This window comes from Hyperoodon ampullatus (assembly GCF_949752795.1).
Source record: "Hyperoodon ampullatus genome assembly, chromosome: 13".
Lineage (NCBI taxonomy): Eukaryota > Metazoa > Chordata > Mammalia > Artiodactyla > Ziphiidae > Hyperoodon > Hyperoodon ampullatus.
Genome location: NC_136926.1, coordinates 76,859,070 through 76,877,955, shown reverse-complemented (window position 1 = coordinate 76,877,955; position 18,886 = coordinate 76,859,070). Strand labels below are relative to the sequence as shown.

Here is an 18,886-nt window from a genome sequence, read left to right as displayed (position 1 = left end):
AAAAAAAGAAAAAAAAAAGCACGCATCAACATTTTCCTTTTGGTAGTTTGTTTGGATGTTTAAATTACATGTATCATACAGATAAGCCTGTTGTTGTACCAGGAGACCAGAGGCTCAAAAGCAACGCATTCTCTTTTGTTTTGGACATTGGTACAAGAGAAATGAAAAATCCCAACTGCATAGAAACCTAGGAAATGTATAGACAAAGAAACACAAACAAAATACCTTTCCTTTCCTCCCCTCCACACCCCAACCATGACTCCCCACACTTCAGTGTATTAAGTAGGCAAGCTTTACTTGTTTCAGTCTGCAGAATCCAACGTGTCATTAGAAGGGGGGAGGGGAGGTGCGTATCTCAGTCTGTAAGTGCCTAAAACGGGAAAGACAGAACTGCTAAGTCACTGCGTACAAGGCAATGCATCACAAACCACTACAAGATATCAAATGGGCATGCTCCTCAGCCGCTGCTCCTTCGGCAATACTCGGACCGCAAAATGGTCCATAAAATGACTTTTAAAAAGTAATAATGAAGTTTGTGCTTTAAGTTCAACCTAAAGCTATCAAACTCAATTTTCCCTTAAAAATGTCAAGCACGTACTCCCAAGTCAAGACTTTTTCTCTGTGTGAGATTTGGCAAAATGACAAAAGCCTAATGTGAGTGAAAGGTAACAGTTTCAGGTCTACGCTGAATTTGGTATCTTACACGTACTTATTTAAGAACAATTTCTTTATTCTGGTGGTAATAATATTAAACTCAGTTTGAATCTCCTTACTCCAAAAACCAGTGCTTAAATATTTTGTGCCTTTTAAAATGCAATAGCACTGAAAAAAAGAAAAAACGTCTGCTGGGAAGGAAGGGTGTAGCATGAGGCCAGTTGTTATGCATAGATGGACCCAAACAACTAAAAACCTTCCATGTCAGGTGACTATCACTTCCTAGTTTTTCAGCATTTAAAAATTTTGCTTACTCTATGACATAGGATTGTAGCTTTAAAAAAAAAGTGCTGAGAGCAAGAGATTCGCAAATCCCCATTATATTCCTTAAGAAGTGCCTTTATGGTTTATTCCTTAATTGGAAACTGAATTTCTCTGAACTTCCTTGTGCTGTGTGTGTGTCCTGTGTGTGTCCATGCTAGTTTTTGGGTTTTGCCGTTTGCATTTTACGATTTGTCACTGAAAGCACAACATCCGTAAACAAACACACAACAGCTCTTTCTGCTCCAACAGGATCACCGTGATCACCAGGGGAGGGAGGGACGGGCACACTCAAAAGCAAGTCCTCTGGGAGCTCTCATGATTACCTTGTTGACTGGCCTCCATGGACGACTGCTTACACTCCTGTGCATAGTGCCCGCTCACACCACAGTTGTAACATGAAACGTTCCCATTCTTCTTGGGCCCCGAACCACTCGTGCTGGCGACTACGTTAGGTGCTGGATACACAGGATAGAACCTCCCGAATCCTGCCATCTGCTGCATGCCATAGTTGGCTTGGACTGGGTCATGCACCAGTCCATTTGCATATGGAGTCTGAGGCAGAAAAAAAGGAAGTTGGTTTCCATTGCTCTGATGTGCTTGGTTGAGGTAGCTGCCATTGCAGATGGATGGCAGGGTAAAGAACGAAGGGACTCGGTACATTGGTCCAGGCATTGGGTTAGGATAATAGTAACTATTTAGCTGGAGGTTTCCATTGGTCCCACAGCTGCACCTTCGCCCACAAGAACCACAAGGACCTGAGCCCATCTGCTGTGGAGGCAACACCGCCCCGCTGGCGTTCGTGTTTCCCACAGCACTGATGTAAGACGTGCTGTCGCCCTGCGCAGTACTGTGTGTCAGAGCAGGGCTCGGGCTTGGGGCGGGACCGGGCGTGTGGGTAGGAACCGCGGGAGGAACACTCGACTGGGCCTGGCTGATGCCCGCTCCCGCGGCCTGGGCAGACGGCGCCGCTGTGCTGAGGACGGTGGAATTCTGGCTGGGTAACACGCCAGCAGCAAGGGGAGAGCCTGGCAAGGGGTAGGAAGCTGGTGGCTGTACGGCCGAGAGGCCGGCTGCTGGAAGAACTACCTTCACGTTGGTAGGCTGAGGGGCTGTCCCTGTGTTTCCCTCAATCTGAGGCACCATTTGATTTAGTCCTACCACTTGAGATGCAGATTTTGTGATGGGGTCTGTGGTAGCAACAGGAGATCCTGGAAAACTACCTGGATTATGGACAGGAATAAAGGCAGTGTTTGGTGATCCGACGCTCAGACTCCCGGTTGGTTGCTGGGAGAGGTTCACCGTGCAACTCTCGGAAGATCCCTGCGGCGGCGGCAGTTTTAGCCTCTGAATTGTGAGGTGCAAAGCGGGAGTACTGCTATGTGGGAGGAATGTTGATGGAACAGGTAAAGGGGATGCCAGTAATTCAAGGTGCTTTTCTGATTCTGCAGTAGAAGCTGTTGACCCTAGTATTCCGACGGGGGTTGAGTTCGTGGACTCCCTTACCGCAGAGATAGCAACAGGGCCAGGAACAAGCATTCCTATTGTTTTACCATCAGCAGATTTGGGTGGAGGAACAACCACCTCAGACTTCTGGGCACCATTGTGCATGACACAGTGTAAAGTTGGCATAAAAGAAATATGCTGATACTTGGGTGAGTTTAAGGGATCTTCTAAAAGGTTTGTATCGTCGTTTCCTAATGCAGCCATCTGAACAGGTGGCTTGACAGTGACAGTCTGGTTGACAGAACCATAAGCTGTAAACCTGGTTGTTGATGGATTTCCAGAATCCTCAGAATTGCTGTCTGTGTCTGAGGGAAACAAACATAACTAGAGGTTAACACAAGCATAATCTCCCAAACTTCTTGCTAGAAACAAGCTTTAAGTATATCTAAAATAAACACTGAAGTTTGGACTAATAACTGTATCCCTAAGCTTCCTGACTACCAAGCCGACCTTCTTTTAATTTTTGGCTTTCTGTGGACTTCACTGTAAACATATGGAGATTCTGGAAAAGAGGCAAGACTATGGAAACAATGAAAGCTTGGTGGCTGCCAGGGGTGGGGGCCCCGGAGAAGGATGAACGGGCAGAACCCGGGGTGTTTTCAAGGCAGTGGAAATACTCTGTGTGATGCTGTGACGATGGATATGTATCATCATACATTTGTCCAAAGCCACTGAAGGTGAACCCTTGGATAAACCATGGACTTTGGGTGATAATGATGCGTCAAAGTAGATTGGTTCATCCTTGGTAAAACATGTGCCATTCTAGGGAGCAATGTTGATAACAGGGCAGACTATATATGTGTGAGAGCAGGGAATACATGGGAAATGTCTGCATCTTTCTCTCAATTTTACAGTAAACCCAAAACTGCTCTAAAAAAATTAAATCTTAAAAAAAAAAATCCATGGAGAGGTAAGAAACAAAAGGTTAATGGAGACAGAATGAAGCACAGTATAAAATACAGACCTTTATTACAGAGAAAGGGATCAGATATTTTTAACCCTAATCAATTTCAGGCAATTCACTTGATTTATATCCTGTACTACTAAACCCGAGGTCTTCACATTTGTCTCACATAAATAATACAATTTAAAGGAGTTCAATCAAGACTGTATTTAACTCGGGACTTCCCTGGTGGCGCAGAAGTTAAGAATCCACCTGCCAATGCATGGGGACACGGGTTCGAGCCCCGGTCCGGGAAGATCCCACATGCCACGGAGCAGCTAAGCCCGTGCACCACAACTATTGAGCCTGCGTGCTGTAACTACTGAATCCCGCAGGCCTAGAGCCCATGCTCCACAACGAGAGGCCACCGCAATGAGAAGCCTGCACACCACAACTAGAGAAAGCCCGTGTGCAGCAACGAAGACCCAACACGGCCGAAAATAAATAAATATATTTATTTTTTTTAAAAAAGGACTATATTTAACTCAAATATCCAGAGATAGGGAAGGGAAGAGAGTTTTCTTGGAATGGAATAAATATTCTTACTTTTAAATATTTCAGTGGGGGAAAGAAAATTTAAAGCTACCATTATGGTCATAAAACCAGTGTGCTAGAGCACAAGAAGCAGGGCAAATATGAGAGCAGTGCCATTTCTCCGAAAACAAAACAGCAAAGTGGCAGATACAAAATTGTACTGCATTTGTTTTTATTACCGCATCACTCTTCTGCTTGTAAACAGAAATAACTTCAATCTAGACTTCCCCTGGATTTCTTGACTTTTGGTATAAAGGGGACAAAAGACAAAATCTAACTCACAATGTTTAAATATCGTAAACCCAGATACTGCAGTACTATGTATAGAGACCATTCAGTTAAATGTAGTGCCTAATTTAACATCTTTCTGCTCGTAAATATAAGCAGAATTGCATTGTGTACTTAAAATGTTTATATTTGTTAAGGTAATAACTAGTTATATTCAGTTAAGATGCTAAAGTTTTTTGAAACAATACTAAAAACAAATCATACTAGTCTTCCTGGAGAAAGGTTAAATAGAACCTTCCTGGAGAAAGGTTAAACCTGAACCAACCTACAGAATGTCAACAATGTTATTAATTCAACAATAATAATTTATATTAGAAGAGATTCAACTTATGAGTAAATGGTTCTAACATATACTCTCCTTAATAGCTGAGGAGTTTCTTGTTAAACTTTGCAAAACAAAAAGTATCCAAAAATTAGTAACTTATTTAAGGCACTGTATTTATATCTGTACCTTCATGCAAGTATAGAGTTAAAAATAAACATTTAAGTTCAAAAGAAGCTGTAGTATTTTTCAGATGATCAATTAAATTTCTATAAGAATTGGGTTTTGTTTAAATCTTCTTAAGTCATAGCAAATGGTTTTCTAAGCATTGTAAGGACTCACCCAGCTATTTAGAGAGAGGTCCTCCTTTTTTGCACTGACTCTGCAAAGTATAAAGTCTTACAACAAAACCCCTTTATGACCAACAAGAACAACAAAGCCACATGCTTTTCAAAGCAACCTTTTCATGCACTCGAAATTCTAAAGATGATCAACACTTGTTATCACAGTGGACGTTTTCCCCCCTGGATGGTTTCAGTGAGCCCTTAATGATCCTTCATTTATGGAAGGCTCATTTAGTCACACGATAACAGAGCCTATCTGAAAAAGGGCAAGCTCCTCTATACAGGCCCACCAGCTCACCCTATCTGATGACAGGAAAGGACTGCTGCAAAGTCATCTAGGCATGCAGATGTACCCTTAATTCTGACAAAGAGGCAAATCTGCATTGTTAGCTTAAGAGCCATGGATTATTGGTACATCCTACAGAATCGAGCATAGCATATTGAAAGCTTCTCTATTCTGGATAAGGCATAAAAATTCTCTCGTTTAACCTTCATAAGGGCTCTGGGCAGTTACTTTCATTTTTCTTCTTTCATGAGGAAACTGCAGATCAGAAGTGCAGTGTTGCCTCAGATTAGTAGAACTGGCAGTAGTCACTGCATGTTACATTTGTTATGACTTCAAAATAACTTCAAAGTAAAAACTGGCTTTAACTGTATGTGATGCAGCAGAATCATTGTCATAGCTCCCTAAGATGTGACCTGACGCTATAACAGAAAGGCTAAGGTCTCGAAGAGCTGTGGACTGTGCAGGAAAAAGCCACGTGTCTGAAATGCTGTTGTTAAAGGATCTTTATGATCTTTAAGTGGCCCAAGAGAAACCATTTATTACTGCCCACCAGCATGGACACACCTTATAACCAAGACAGTATTACTAAGACGTTTATAGCCAAGATGTTATCAGATATCATTATCATTGTAAAGAATGACATCCTCATTCAGCATATACATTTTTTGTGTGTCTGTGGACCACTTTTAAAGTCTTTATTGAATTTGTTACAATATTGCTTCTTTTTTTTATGTTTCCATTTTTTTTTTTGGCTGCGAGGCATGGGGGATCTTAGCTCCCTGACCAGGGATCAAACCCCGTACCCCCTGCATTGGAAGGGGGAGTTTTAATCACTGGACCACCAGGGAAGACCCAACATATACATTTTTGATACCTCATTTCTGGAATGGCAGGGTAAGAACCTCTGACACTCCACTCCTCCATAAAAGCAACAAAAATCCTGGCAAAAACTATCAAAATCAACTTTTTCAGAACTCTGGAAATCAGTTAAAGGCTTGCAGCAATGTGAAGAGTGTTTATTAAAGAAAAACAGCTGAATCTTGTAAGAATAGCAACCACTGCGGTATTTCACCTTGCCCTAATTCTTGCTCACATTCTCCACCTCTGAAGTAGCCTTGTAAACTAATAGTCTTGCAACTACAGTAGTGATGAAAACAAGCAGCCTACCTACGAAAACAAGCAGCCTAGCAGCCACTCTAAGAAACATGGATTTGGAACTCTATAAAAGCACCTTCCTAAGGAACCGTCACTATCTGTCTGTCAACTTGAGTTCACTCTGTGTTAACAGCTGCTTACCCACAGGGCATGTGTCACAATCGATCTGCGGCAACTGTTTAACAATTTGGCTGCCTGGGCTGGCATTACCAGTTGAGGCTAACAATAGTCTGACCAAAAAACTTAAAAGGAAAAACTGAAGAATGAGATGTTCACAGGGAGCTCTGAAAAGCTTCAATATATTCCTGGGAATCTAAAAGGCCATGCTCATATCTAGGGCTGTATATGCATGCCCAGGAGAGACCTAAGAAGGCTCTAAACTCTTATTTCTGGCTGACTCTGAGCCTCCATTTAAGGAGGAATTGAAGACATAGTACATACAGAAAACAAAGTGCAAAAGAGCAGATGTAAATCCTACCTTATCAGTAATTACAGTAAACTTCAATAGGTTAAACACTCCAATCAAATGGCAGAGATGGGCAGAATTGCTAAAAAACCATAATCCAACTATAAGGTGTCTTTAAGAGATACTTTAGAGTCAAAGACACAAATAGGCTTAAAGTAAAAGGATGGAAAAAGAGGTACCCTGCAAACACCCAAAAGAGAGCTAAAGTGGCTATATTATTATCAGACAAAATAGATTTTAAGAAAAAAATTGTCATTAGAGACAAAGAAGGATATTTCTAATGATAAAAAGGGTCAATCCATCAGGAAGACATAAATGTTATAAATATATGTGCATCTAACAATATGCAAGTTTTCAATCTTTCTACATTAACTCTACATTTTGTTGTGACTGTCTTCTTTCTCTTTAATTTCATATGCAGTGAAATAGGTTTAAAAAAATCAACATCACTAGAAACTGCTAAGTCAGTGGTCTACAAGACACCCTTTATACAAATTAAAGTCAATAATGACATTTACAGTACCATAAAAATACTTATGTTTGACTGATTTTAAGAGCACACATTTTCCTCTGATACCCCCAAATCCCTCCAAAGAGCAAACCTCTGTCTTTTTCTTCTTCACTTTCAAAACTTTCTCTTCCATCATGTCGTGGGCTAGACGGAGAACTGTAACTCTCTGAAGATGTTTCTCCACATGTGTCATGTCCAGATCCAATGTCCAAATTCACATCTAAAAATAACGTGATTTTTTAAAAATAGAATTGTTTAGTTAAATAAATTTCTGAATTGAACCATCAGAAATTAGTTACACCCTTAAATTTTTTTTTCCCAAGTTTTTCTATAATTGCATAAAAAGCTGGCCTCTGACCTAGGTAAAAATTCATTACTGAAGCACAATTTTATTTGAAAATAATTGACGACTTTTTTGGGGGGGACAAATGCATTCTTAAAACAAAGGCAGAGGAAAAAAATCAATATAACCAACTTTAAAAAATCAGAATTAAGATTCTTTGTAGGATCTGTCCAATATTAGCACATTGAGCCACTTAAGTCTATATACTTTAACTCCTCAGAGCATGTTGTAAAATTCTTTCTTTAAAAGAACTCAAAATTAGAACTGACTGCCAAAAATGCCTATTCAGTTAAAATTTCTATGCCTGAATATTTAAAAAGAGTAAATTGCTTCCCATCAGGTAGACTGAGTAACCCCTGAGTTCTAACCAGAAATGATGGACTGGGGAAAACAAAAAAAAACAAAAAAAAAACAAACAAAAAAAACCATTGGGATAGAGTGAGCCAAGATTTGCTCACTAAAACGCAGTGAAGACTTTTTAAGTTTCAGAAATGTAAAAAGAAGAAGAAAAAAAAAAGGTAGCTATTTCTCAAAATGAATTTATGAAATGATTTTGTTTAGATTATATAGCTAGCAAATATTCTAACCACCAAACGTCATATATTAATTTGCAATTTTCAAAGAACTAAATACATAAATGTAAATCTATACTGAACATAATTTTCCCTTTCTGACAATCCAGGTGCTTCAGAATTGTGTAGAGTCTTTGGAATGTTTGTAATAAAAAAATATGTGATCCTTTGGAGTCAGAGGTGTGGCTGGAAGGTGAGGATGAAATAACTATGCCAAAGGCTATTCCACAAATTGCCCTTTTAAACAGAGAGATAAACTGTTTTATTTATCATGTCTCAAAGAGATTTTAAAAGCAAACACACTGCAAAAACACAGATGATGAACAGCACTGACTGCTTTGGGGAGAAGACAACATGGAGGGACGCAGTGAGGGATTTATTTTGTTCCCTTTTGTACCTTCAGAATTTTGAACTACATAAATGTATTTTACTCAAAATAGAAGTTAAATTTTAAATTAAAAATAAATAATACTTATTTTTAACTGAGTTATTTAAAATTTTCAGCTTCAATATAGTATCTACATTTATGATATGTGTGATTGTCCTATTAAAAAAAATCTTAAATATATCTTCAGTTTACTGAATGCTTAAAAGTAATCACCTTCTTAAAGGTAATTCCTTAGTATTTCAAAGGGGAATTAATAAACAGAGGGTTTTCCCTTTAAGTTGGAGCCAGCAAACATCTGAGCTATACTAGACAATAAGACAAGTTGTACAAAGTATTGATATATATATTTATAGTCGTACTCTATAAATATAAATATATATGAATCAGTGACATATATAGAGAACAAAATAGACAGAAAAGGTTAATCTTGAATCAAAAATCCTGAGATTGTACTTTCATAATATTTGAAAATAAAGAAATAAAGGAATTAGAGCCTGAGATGTTATCAAAAGTTCTTATAGATAGCTAGTAGGAAGCAGTCACATAGCACAGGGAGATCAGCTCGGTGCTTGTGACCACCTAGAGGGGTGGGATAGGGAGGGTGGGAGGGAGACACAAGAGGGAGGGGATATGGGGATATATTTTTATGTATAGCTGATTGACTTTGTTATAAAGCAGAAACACACCACTGTAAAGCAATTATACTCCAATAAAGATGTTTTTTAAAAAAAGTTCTTAATAACCTATACAGTGTATGTTTTCTTCTAACTTATTAGAATAGGGAAAAGGAACCACATTATTGAACACCTCTGTGCTTGATACTAGCTAAATGCTTTTCATGTTATCACATTTAAGTTTTACAGTCTGGTGAGGTAGATATTCTTCTTCTTTTACAAATTTAAGAAACTGGTGGAGTAAGGATTCAAACCCACATCTGTCTGAGATCAAAGTCCACACACTTCTCTGAAAATATGAAGCTAAAAGGGAAAGAACTGTTACAAGCTTTTTTGGCATAGTTCCCAAATCATGTGAGAGACGAGAGAGAGTGATGTCATGAGGGTGGTATATATTTGACAGGAATTTCAACTATAGAATGACCTGATTTAGTGTGTGCTTTAGAAGACAGTGCAGAAAATAAACCAGAAGGAGGAAACAGACAGGGAGGCCTGGCAGAAGCTATTTCTAATCATCCACTGACAGGGAACTCTTGTCTTCCTTATTTTAGCTTCTCCCCCTCCTTTTAGCTGCCATCACCACAGGAAACCTCAAAGATACTGAAGTGTTACAATATACTCATAAACATGGTTTTTCCCCATGTCATTTTCCCCCCAAAGACAGCTCAGTTAATTAATTCAATGAGTGGGCCAGATGATTTTAGAGTCAAAATGCAACTATATTTCCTTATCAATATTAAATCTCTCTAAAGAAATAGCTAGTTTAAAAATATACTCCATTAAAAAAATGGATATATTCTGGTTATTTATGTTGCATCACAACTGAAGGTACTAACATTTGAATAAAATTTAAATTAAACGAATCTTATTTGTAGGATCAGCTACATGTGTTAGAAACACACATGGACAAACACTTTCCTAGAGGTCTGTGAGCTTTTACTCTTGTGAAGGTAAATGTAACACAGAAAAGTTACCAATGAACCAGCACAAGGGACATTTCTCAGTCAAATGAACATAAAATCTTTCACTTAAAAATAAAAGGACCTTTGGGCTTCCCTGGTGGAGCAGTGGTTGAGAGTCCGCCTGCCGATGCAGGGGACACGGGTTTGTGCCCCGGTCCAGGAAGATCCCACATGCTGTGGAGCGGCTGGGCCCATGAGCCATGGCCGCTGAGCCTGCGCGTCCGGAGCCTGTGCTCCGCAACGGGAGAGACCACAACAGTGAGAGGTCCGCGTACCACAAAAAATAAATAAATAAATGAATGAATGAATGAATGATAGATAGATAGATAGATTAGATAGATAGATAGATAGATAGACCTTAAAATAATGGTGGGTAGATGGAAACCACACAAACCTAGTACAATGAATATCTGAGGGTCTGAATTCCCCTGAAGTCCTGTAAAACTCCACAAAGGACAGTCATTAAAACATGAAAAAGTCAACAAGATTTTTAAAAGTGACTTTACACAACGAGTACAGGCTTCCACGAGGGTGGAAAGACCCCGCAGGTCCTGCAGCCTCTGCTCTGGAGCAGGGGTTGGCTGAGAAGGAAACAATCGAGGAGACCGCTGCTACCCGGGGAAGGAAAAGGTGCCAGAGTGTCACTGTGGCAAGGGAGAAATTTACCTTTGTGGCCGAATCAAATTTCCTGCACTGAACAATTCTGAAGTATTAATGGAGTTAATTTAGAAATCACTATTCACATTAACGCAGGAAAAAAGTGTTATCAGGCTTTGACACAACAGCCTAATACCTACTATAATAGGTACCCTGCTAAATATATTTAGGTGACGTGTATTTGAAAGAAAAACACCCTTACCTTTCACAGAACCACCGTGGGCGTGCTGAGGAGCGGAGATTCTAATACCATTTATTCTACTATTCAATCTGTTGTCAGTTTTCTTAATTTTCTCCCTAAGCCGAAAGTGTACATGTTACCCACATTGTTTATAAGAGTCCCTAGAGAACACACTAAGTACAGTATTAATAAAATTCCCCTCAAATTTTTTTTATAATAAAAAAAAAATGTTTAGTAAGGTACAATGTAAATCCAAGATTCACCCTTTAGTTTACAGGGCTGAGAATTTTGCCTCTCCAAACTGAATATAATATTTGACAATAGCTTTATTTTTATCACCTGCATGTGTTGATTATTTAGAACTGAAAAAATTAAGTCCAGAGTAAAAATATAAAGAAAACTAATGGAAAAATACTATTTATACTACATAAATTAAATATGCCCATTATCAAATGTTGTCTCTTCTTACCAATTTCTATTGCTGGAAAGATTAAATTGAACCTACTTTTCTATTTGTGGCTTTCCTTTCTTCTTATTTATTGAAGATAAACTTCGTTTTTCAGTTGAATGCTAGGGAAAAGAATAAAAAAAAATCAGACTAAAGTGAGACCATACTCGTGTAGGTATCCTCTTATTCTGATTAAAAAAACATTAAAATAATGCAGTCCCAGTTGTATATTCTAACACGTTTTTATTTCCAACCTCTTTTTTGAAGTTACCTACTTGACCCACTAAAATCTGCATATTCTGACAAATACTTAATATTAATTATGACTAAAATACCTATTTCGTATTTTGCTTTTAAAATGGATGTGTAGGGCTTCCCTGGTGGCGCAGTGGTTGAGAGTCTGCCTACCGATGCAGGGGACACGGGTTCGTGCCCCAGTCCGGGAGGATCCCACATGCCGCAGAGCGGCTGGGCCCGTGAGTCATGGCTGCTGAGCCTGCGCGTCCGGAGCCTGTGCTCCGCAACGGGAGAGGCCACAACAGTGAGAGGCCCGCGTAATGCAAAAAAAAATTAAAAAAATAAATAAATAAATAAATAAAATGGATGTGTATTTTTTCTTCTTATCACAAAATGAAACACAACCAAGTAACCGGTATTTGCTATACGTTTACTAATATTCTCGTAAAGTTCAGGTTGGTAAAACTGCAACACACAATTGCGTCAACTCTAAGAAGAAAAGGTGCTAGCACTGAAGTAGTGGGAGAAAAAGTATAATCACACAGACCTGAAACTCGGCCATTAAGTAAGTATGACTCCGATAACACACAATTTCTCAAAGTATGTTTTAATGCTTTAGTTCATAAAAACACGTTCCAGTAAAGGTTAACATTTGGATCTGAGTGTTGGCCAGTAATAAAAATCAATTTTCTAGAGAGAAGGTGGTTCTCTCCATAGCTGTACCAGTAAGTATCTCTCATGTATCTGTGGTGCCATGTTACCTAAACACACTTGAGAGCATTCTGTTCTCTGATTACACCAACTCCTAAAAACCAAGTATTTCCTAAGTACATTCAGGACTCCTGGTAAACTGGCCCAACAACTCATGAGGGAAGGTCCGTTTCAAAATTCACATCACCAATAAACAGCAAGACAGTGACTGAAATGTGAATAATTCAAAAGCAAAAAACCTGGCATAACAATGCATCCCTAGTGAAACATTTTAGGCATCACAATAAAATGTACTAATATTTTTGAGCAATACAAGTAATACAGGGCTTCCCACGTGGTGCAGTGGTTAAGAATCTGCCTGCCAGTGCAAGGGACACGGGTTCGAACGCTGGTCCGGGAAGATCCCACATGCCATGGAGCAGCTAAGCCCATGTGCCACAACTACTGAGCCTGTGCTCTAGAACCCGTGAGCCACAACGACTGAGCACGCGTGCCACAACTACTGAAGCCCGCACGCCTAGAGCCCATGCTCTGCAACAAGAGAAGCCACCACAATGAGAAGCCCACGCACAGCAACGAAGAGTAGCCCCGGCTTGCCTCAGCTAGAGAAAGCCCACGCGCAGCAACAAAGACCCAACATAGCCAAAAATAAATAAATAAATAAAAATTTAAAAAAAAAACAAAAAACAAAGTAATACATATACACTTCTTCAGGTCACAGAGGAGCTTAGATCATGTACACCAATTAACTTGGAAGTCTTACATTCAAACATTCCTTCATTTCTTCTTACCAGATACACTATCTGACATAATAATGCTTAAAGAACTCGACTCTCATGCAGTGACAATGCTTGAACAGTATGGCACGAAGACAAAACAAAGCCCCCGTACCTGGTCAGCTAAGGCCACACAGTGCTCCGGGTGCTGAATGGTGGTGCAGGTTTGCTTCCTCCAATCCATGATTCCATTCTGTTCAGAATACTGCATGGCGAGCCCATCCAACGGAGAACAACTTGTACCAATAGTGCTACCAAAAGAAGAGTTCACGCAAGTATGAAACTCTGTCCTCAATCAGCTAACCTTCTCATCTCATAATGAAGAAGCTATACTAACCCTTTCTTCAGTATATTCGTTTTTTATAGAATGCCTAGCAACAGCTCTAAGGAAAAAAGTCTACCAGAAGAATAAACCAGTTCACGCCTCTCTTACCTATTTAATAATTAATACCTGCCTCTGAGGAGGTTGACAACAGAGGCACAGCCTGTCTTTAGACTCATGCTGTACCACTCACAGCTGGGGCGTTAACCCCAATCTCAAGAGAACCACTATGTCCTGTGTGTGTCTAAGGCAAGTGAAGGGACAGGATAATGATACTGAAAACCAAGAGAAACGCACAACAGAAAGAGACTCAGAGAGAATCCAGAGAATGAAGTGATTGGACGTGGACCCTGAATTAACAGTGTTTCACATTGGTCAAGGACTGCAAGACAACAGGATTTTGGAAGAATACTGGAATATATTAAAAAAAAGAACCAAATTTAAATTCTAGAACTGTACAATAAACTGAAATTAAGAACTCAATGGATGGAAACAGATGAAACAAATCACTGAAGAGGAAATTCCATCATGAGAAAATAGACTGGAACACTGAGAGGAAAAGAATGTGGAAAACAAAAAAAAATTTGAGAGAACACCTAGGACATGGTGAAAAGTCTAACCTGTAAGCACCCCGAGCCTCAGAAGAGGGAGCAAGAGAACAGGCAGAAGCAATATGTGAAGAGAGAATGGCCTGGGCTTCTCTGAAACAGAACTGTATCAAACTTCAGACTTAGGAAAGCAGAACGCATTGAAAGAAAGCTACAAATATATCATAGGAAGCTGCTGAAAACCAGACAATGGGAAAATTCAAAAACACAGTCAGTTTGGAAAAGCACACTAACTTTCAAAGAGCAGCGATAAGATTGAGAACAATGGATACCCCTAAAAGCAGAATCTGGCGATGACACAGTTGATTTGGGAGGTGATCCAGAAGTGGGAACAAGGAGTGGGGAGAATGAAACAGGAAAGGAGGAAAAACCAGCGCGTGGGTCCGTTAGCGAGGCTGCCGCTATGAGCGACAGAGGCTCGAACCAGCTAGGACCTCCCAGAATTATCTCCCCAAAGGGCAGGAAGCTGGAGCTCCCCACCAGTTGAGGGTTGACCCGTGGGGCAAATTATCGTGCAGCCCTGAACTGGGCTGGTTCAAGGGCTAAGCAGGCTCATAGAATCAGCGCGGGCCCTGAGGCAGGAGGCGGACAGTCACGAGGCAGGGCCTGTGGAGGGACGGTCGCAGTGTGAGGGCGGTCAGAAGTCACATAAATGATTTTATGTGGCTTGCAGCAGAAATCAAACTGGGCTGAGAGGATATGATGTGAAGGACCAAGGGCACTAGACCGGAGACAGCGACACTGGAGCTTCCGAGCACTCACAGAAAGTAACTGCCAGCCTGGAGTCCTATGTCATATGAGCAAAAATGTCTTTCAAAACTGAAGGCAAAATAGACATTTTTTCCAGATAAAAACAAAGTGATTTCATTACTGGCAGATATGATGACAGGGAATTCTCAAGTGTTCTTCAGTTAGAAGGATGCTCAGGCACACTGGAAGGAATGAAGAACAGTGGAATGGTAAACACCTAAATGATTAATGCAAAAAGGTTGCATGAGGTTTAAAACAGAATTAAGATGCATGACAGCTACAGTTTATAAGCTGGGAGGAGGTAGTGAAGTTACAGTGAGCCAAGGTCCTCACGTGGGAAATGGTACAAGCACAAATATCAGACCTTCCTAAGTCAAAGATGTAGAATAAAACCTCTAGGTAACCATCAGAAGAATCGAAAAACAATGTATGGAAAACTATCAAGGCTAATAGAAGACAAAAACAGAATTTAAAAAAAAATCGCCCAAAAGCAAGAAAGGAGAGAAAGGAAAACACAGGAAAGGTGAGACAAATAACAAGCAAACAGTAAACCGGCAGAATTATAGCCAAATACATCAGTAAGTAAACGTGATGGTGATTTAAAAACGCACAAAGTCATTCATGTTTTAGGAACTAGATACCTACTTCACAAGGGGACTTTTTCCGGTATGTTTCTTGTGGATTATGGTGTGCTGTAACACATCTAGAGTGGAGGAAAAAAACAATTTATTATACCATATGCTTCTGCAAAATCCAAAAGGAAGACGCAACTAATGTATGTGACCATAACAGTGTTGACAGACCACGTAGAGCACGTCCAAGCATTTTTCACAGACAATTCCTTAAAGAAACAATTTTTCAAAGACACAGTAATTTCCTTAAATATCCTCTCAAATATGTTCCACCTAATAGCAAAATCAATTTTGTCCAAGACTACGAAATTTGACGTGAGCGTTACGCTGCAAAACCACACATTCAATTTCAGGCTCTTTTTTAACCATTAGAAAAAAAAGAAGTGTCTCAAATATCAAAAAACCACATGTTAATAAAACCAACGCCCATGTACCCACCTCCCAGATACCTCTGTATTTGCCTCTTTTTATTAGGAAAGGAAATATCCCAGAAACAACCAAAGGCCTCCCTCCATTCCATTCAGCTCCCTCCCTCCACAGAGGTTAACTAGTTGAAATAATCTAGTGCATGTTTTTATTTTAACTACCCCTGTATTCACAAACACACAGTGGTGCTACATGTTTGAATATACTATAAATACCCTTTATTTTAATTGCCACCTAGCATGAATGTACCACAATCTATTTATAATTTATTAACATTTGAAACATTTGGGTTAACATCCAAGTACCTGCTGTTACCCATAAGCTGCTAGGAGAGCCTGAATCCCTGTCCCCTGAAGACACGGACGACAATTTTCATAGAAGCAGAACTGCTGGGTAGTAGCATTAATCACCTCCAACTTCACGAGAGTGTCAAATTTTTGTCCAAAATAGTTGTACCAATAGTTGTACCAATTTAAATTCCCATCAACAGTAGATGAGGATTCCCATTACTTCATATCTTTGATGTCAGACTTGAAAATGGTTTGCCAATCTGATGAGTGTGAACTAATCTCTCACTGTTTTTTTGTTTTTTAATTATTTTATTTATTTATTTTTGGCTGCATTGGGTCTTCGTTGCTGCGCGCGGGCTTTCTCTAGTTGCGGCGAGCGGCGGGCTACTCTTCGTTGCGGTGCACGGGCTTCTCATTGCGGTGGCTTCTCTTGTTGCAGAGCATGGGCTCTAGGCACACGGGCTTCCGTAGTTGTGGTACACGGGCTCAGTGGTTGTGGCTCGTGGGCTCTAGGGCACAGGCTCAGTAGTTGTGGTGCACGGGTTTAGTTGCTCTGCGGCATGTGGGGTCTTTGTGGACCAGGGCTCGAACCCGTGTCCCCTGCATTGGCAGGCGGATTCTTACCCACTGAGCCACCAGGGAAGCCCCTCTCATTGTTTTTAGTTTGCATTTTCTGGACTACTCGTGAGGCTGAACCATTCAAGGTTCTTTTGTGAGAACTGCCTGTGTTTATCTTTCCCCATATTGTTGACCAGACTGATTTTCTCAATGATTTTTAGAAGAATCTATAGTCTGAATGTATAGTCTTTACACCTGTAAATATCCTGCAAATGTCCTCTGAATGGAAACCTCTTGTCACTTGTTAAGCTTTAATTTAGATTAGAAAGATCTCCACTATGGTCATGCTCTGTCCTGTCAAGAAAGCCTTCTCATCCCAGACTATTAATATTTAAAAATTTAAGTTTTACATTTTACATATTACATTAAGTTTATATATGTTGCAAATAATTTGTTATTCATTTGAAATTTTCTGTGCCCAACAGAAGTAGGGATCTAATTATATAACACTTTTTTTGACTGGAAAGCCAGCCAATACCATTTATTGCATATTCTTTCCCCACTTTTCTGTAAGGCCATCTGTCACATTCCAAGTTCCCATATGTCTGTTTCTCAGTTCCTTAATCTGTTCTAACGGTTTGTTTACCTATCCCTGTGACAATATCACGCAGAATGACTTATTCCAGTGAATCAGCGTTTACCTTCTTCTTGACTTGAAGCTTCTGAGCTGTCTTCTTTTAAGTGTTCTAATATCTTAGAAGTCTTCAGAGAGGATTGTAAGTTATCTGCGGGAAGTATTAAATACCATTAACTTTTAGGGAAAATTATAATAGTGAGAAAAACGAATATAATTATTACTCTTCTCCCACGGAGGATGAGAGTGGAGAGTTAATGGTAAAGAGAACATGTCTAGTAGTTAGGACTTCGAAGAAAACTAGAGGACATAGCACAAAACCCTGGAATGTGAGTGGGGACCCTGAAGCATGGAGCCAGCTCTCCCCATAAAAGCCACAGGAGTGAAGCAAGCTGCTTCACATCTGCCTGCCCCCGTGTGCTCTTGTGCAAAATGAGGAGATGGACTAGATTAGTGCTTCTCAACTATCTGTGCTGTGTAAGGTTTTTCAGAATTTCCAGTTTGTGTGGATCGCTCCTTTTATGAAAGACAGTATAATGTGGCAACGTCAGATTACTCCCAGCATCTCCTCTCTGCTCCTGTTCTTCTACCATAGACCGGTGACCAGCAATCATGGACCAGCACTGACCCACAGAACCCACTTTGATGCATTGGATTACGTGTCCATTAAAATACAGACCAGTAGGCTTCTGGAGGTCAACATTTTAAGTCATTCAGGAGTTTAACATTTGTTCTCTCAGCTGTCGGGATACGGAATATTGCTCTCTATTGCGGGGGCAGGGGAAGTTAGAGCTGTCATTTCTTAAAAGAGTAAGTGCAAATGAACTTTGCCAATGATGTGTTCTTTGGTGAAATAATCTGAACATCCTGACCAGATTTTCCACAATCTCAAAACATGTCCCTTAATACACTATTTTGATTTCACAACAATTTGATATCTTAAAATCTACCAGCCTCTTTAGCATTGCTCATATAATTTAGATACTGCCAAACTCTCCAGACGGGTTTTCTGTTATTTACGTGTGTACTACTCACTTGGGTACATTTTCCTAGGCAGCCTGCTAAAATCTGAATTAAAAGTTTAACTTCATGCTTCAATGCTTTTTTAGAATTAGACAGACGCTATTTATAGATATTCATTAAAAACCACACTTGGTTCAAGTGGAAAGCACTGACTGTTAAATCTATTAACATCTCTAGAATGATCAGGATTCTCTTTTAAAAAAGCTATTGCCACTATTCAGATATGAATTTAAACATGGAGTTGTTCATCTTGTCTTAGTCATGAAGAGTCGTTAATTCTAGTTGCTACTTTTTGTTTAAAATGTTTAAGGCATATATACATATACACAAATGATTAGAAAAACTAAAAATTAACCCCTATGTTACAATAAATATCCACTCATACTATTTTTTTTTTACCTCTTTTTTTCCTCCCACTTTGAAC

General features: G+C 39.7%; 1 protein-coding gene across 1 annotated transcript in view; it reads right to left on the bottom strand.

The window, feature by feature from the left end:
* Positions 1–302: 302 nt before the first annotated feature.
* The window catches only part of ZCCHC2 (zinc finger CCHC-type containing 2), a gene marked incomplete at both ends in the record, with an annotated part of 47,139 nt that continues 28,555 nt past the window's right edge, over positions 303–18,886 (bottom strand). Inside the window, 8 exons of the mRNA XM_079717571.1 lie at positions 303–370; positions 1,302–2,786; positions 7,362–7,490; positions 11,069–11,163; positions 11,553–11,617; positions 13,335–13,470; positions 15,545–15,602; positions 17,507–17,590. Of these exons, the coding sequence (XP_079573697.1) occupies positions 303–370; positions 1,302–2,786; positions 7,362–7,490; positions 11,069–11,163; positions 11,553–11,617; positions 13,335–13,470; positions 15,545–15,602; positions 17,507–17,590 (2,120 nt within the window). The remainder of the gene's footprint in view (positions 371–1,301; positions 2,787–7,361; positions 7,491–11,068; positions 11,164–11,552; positions 11,618–13,334; positions 13,471–15,544; positions 15,603–17,506; positions 17,591–18,886) is intronic.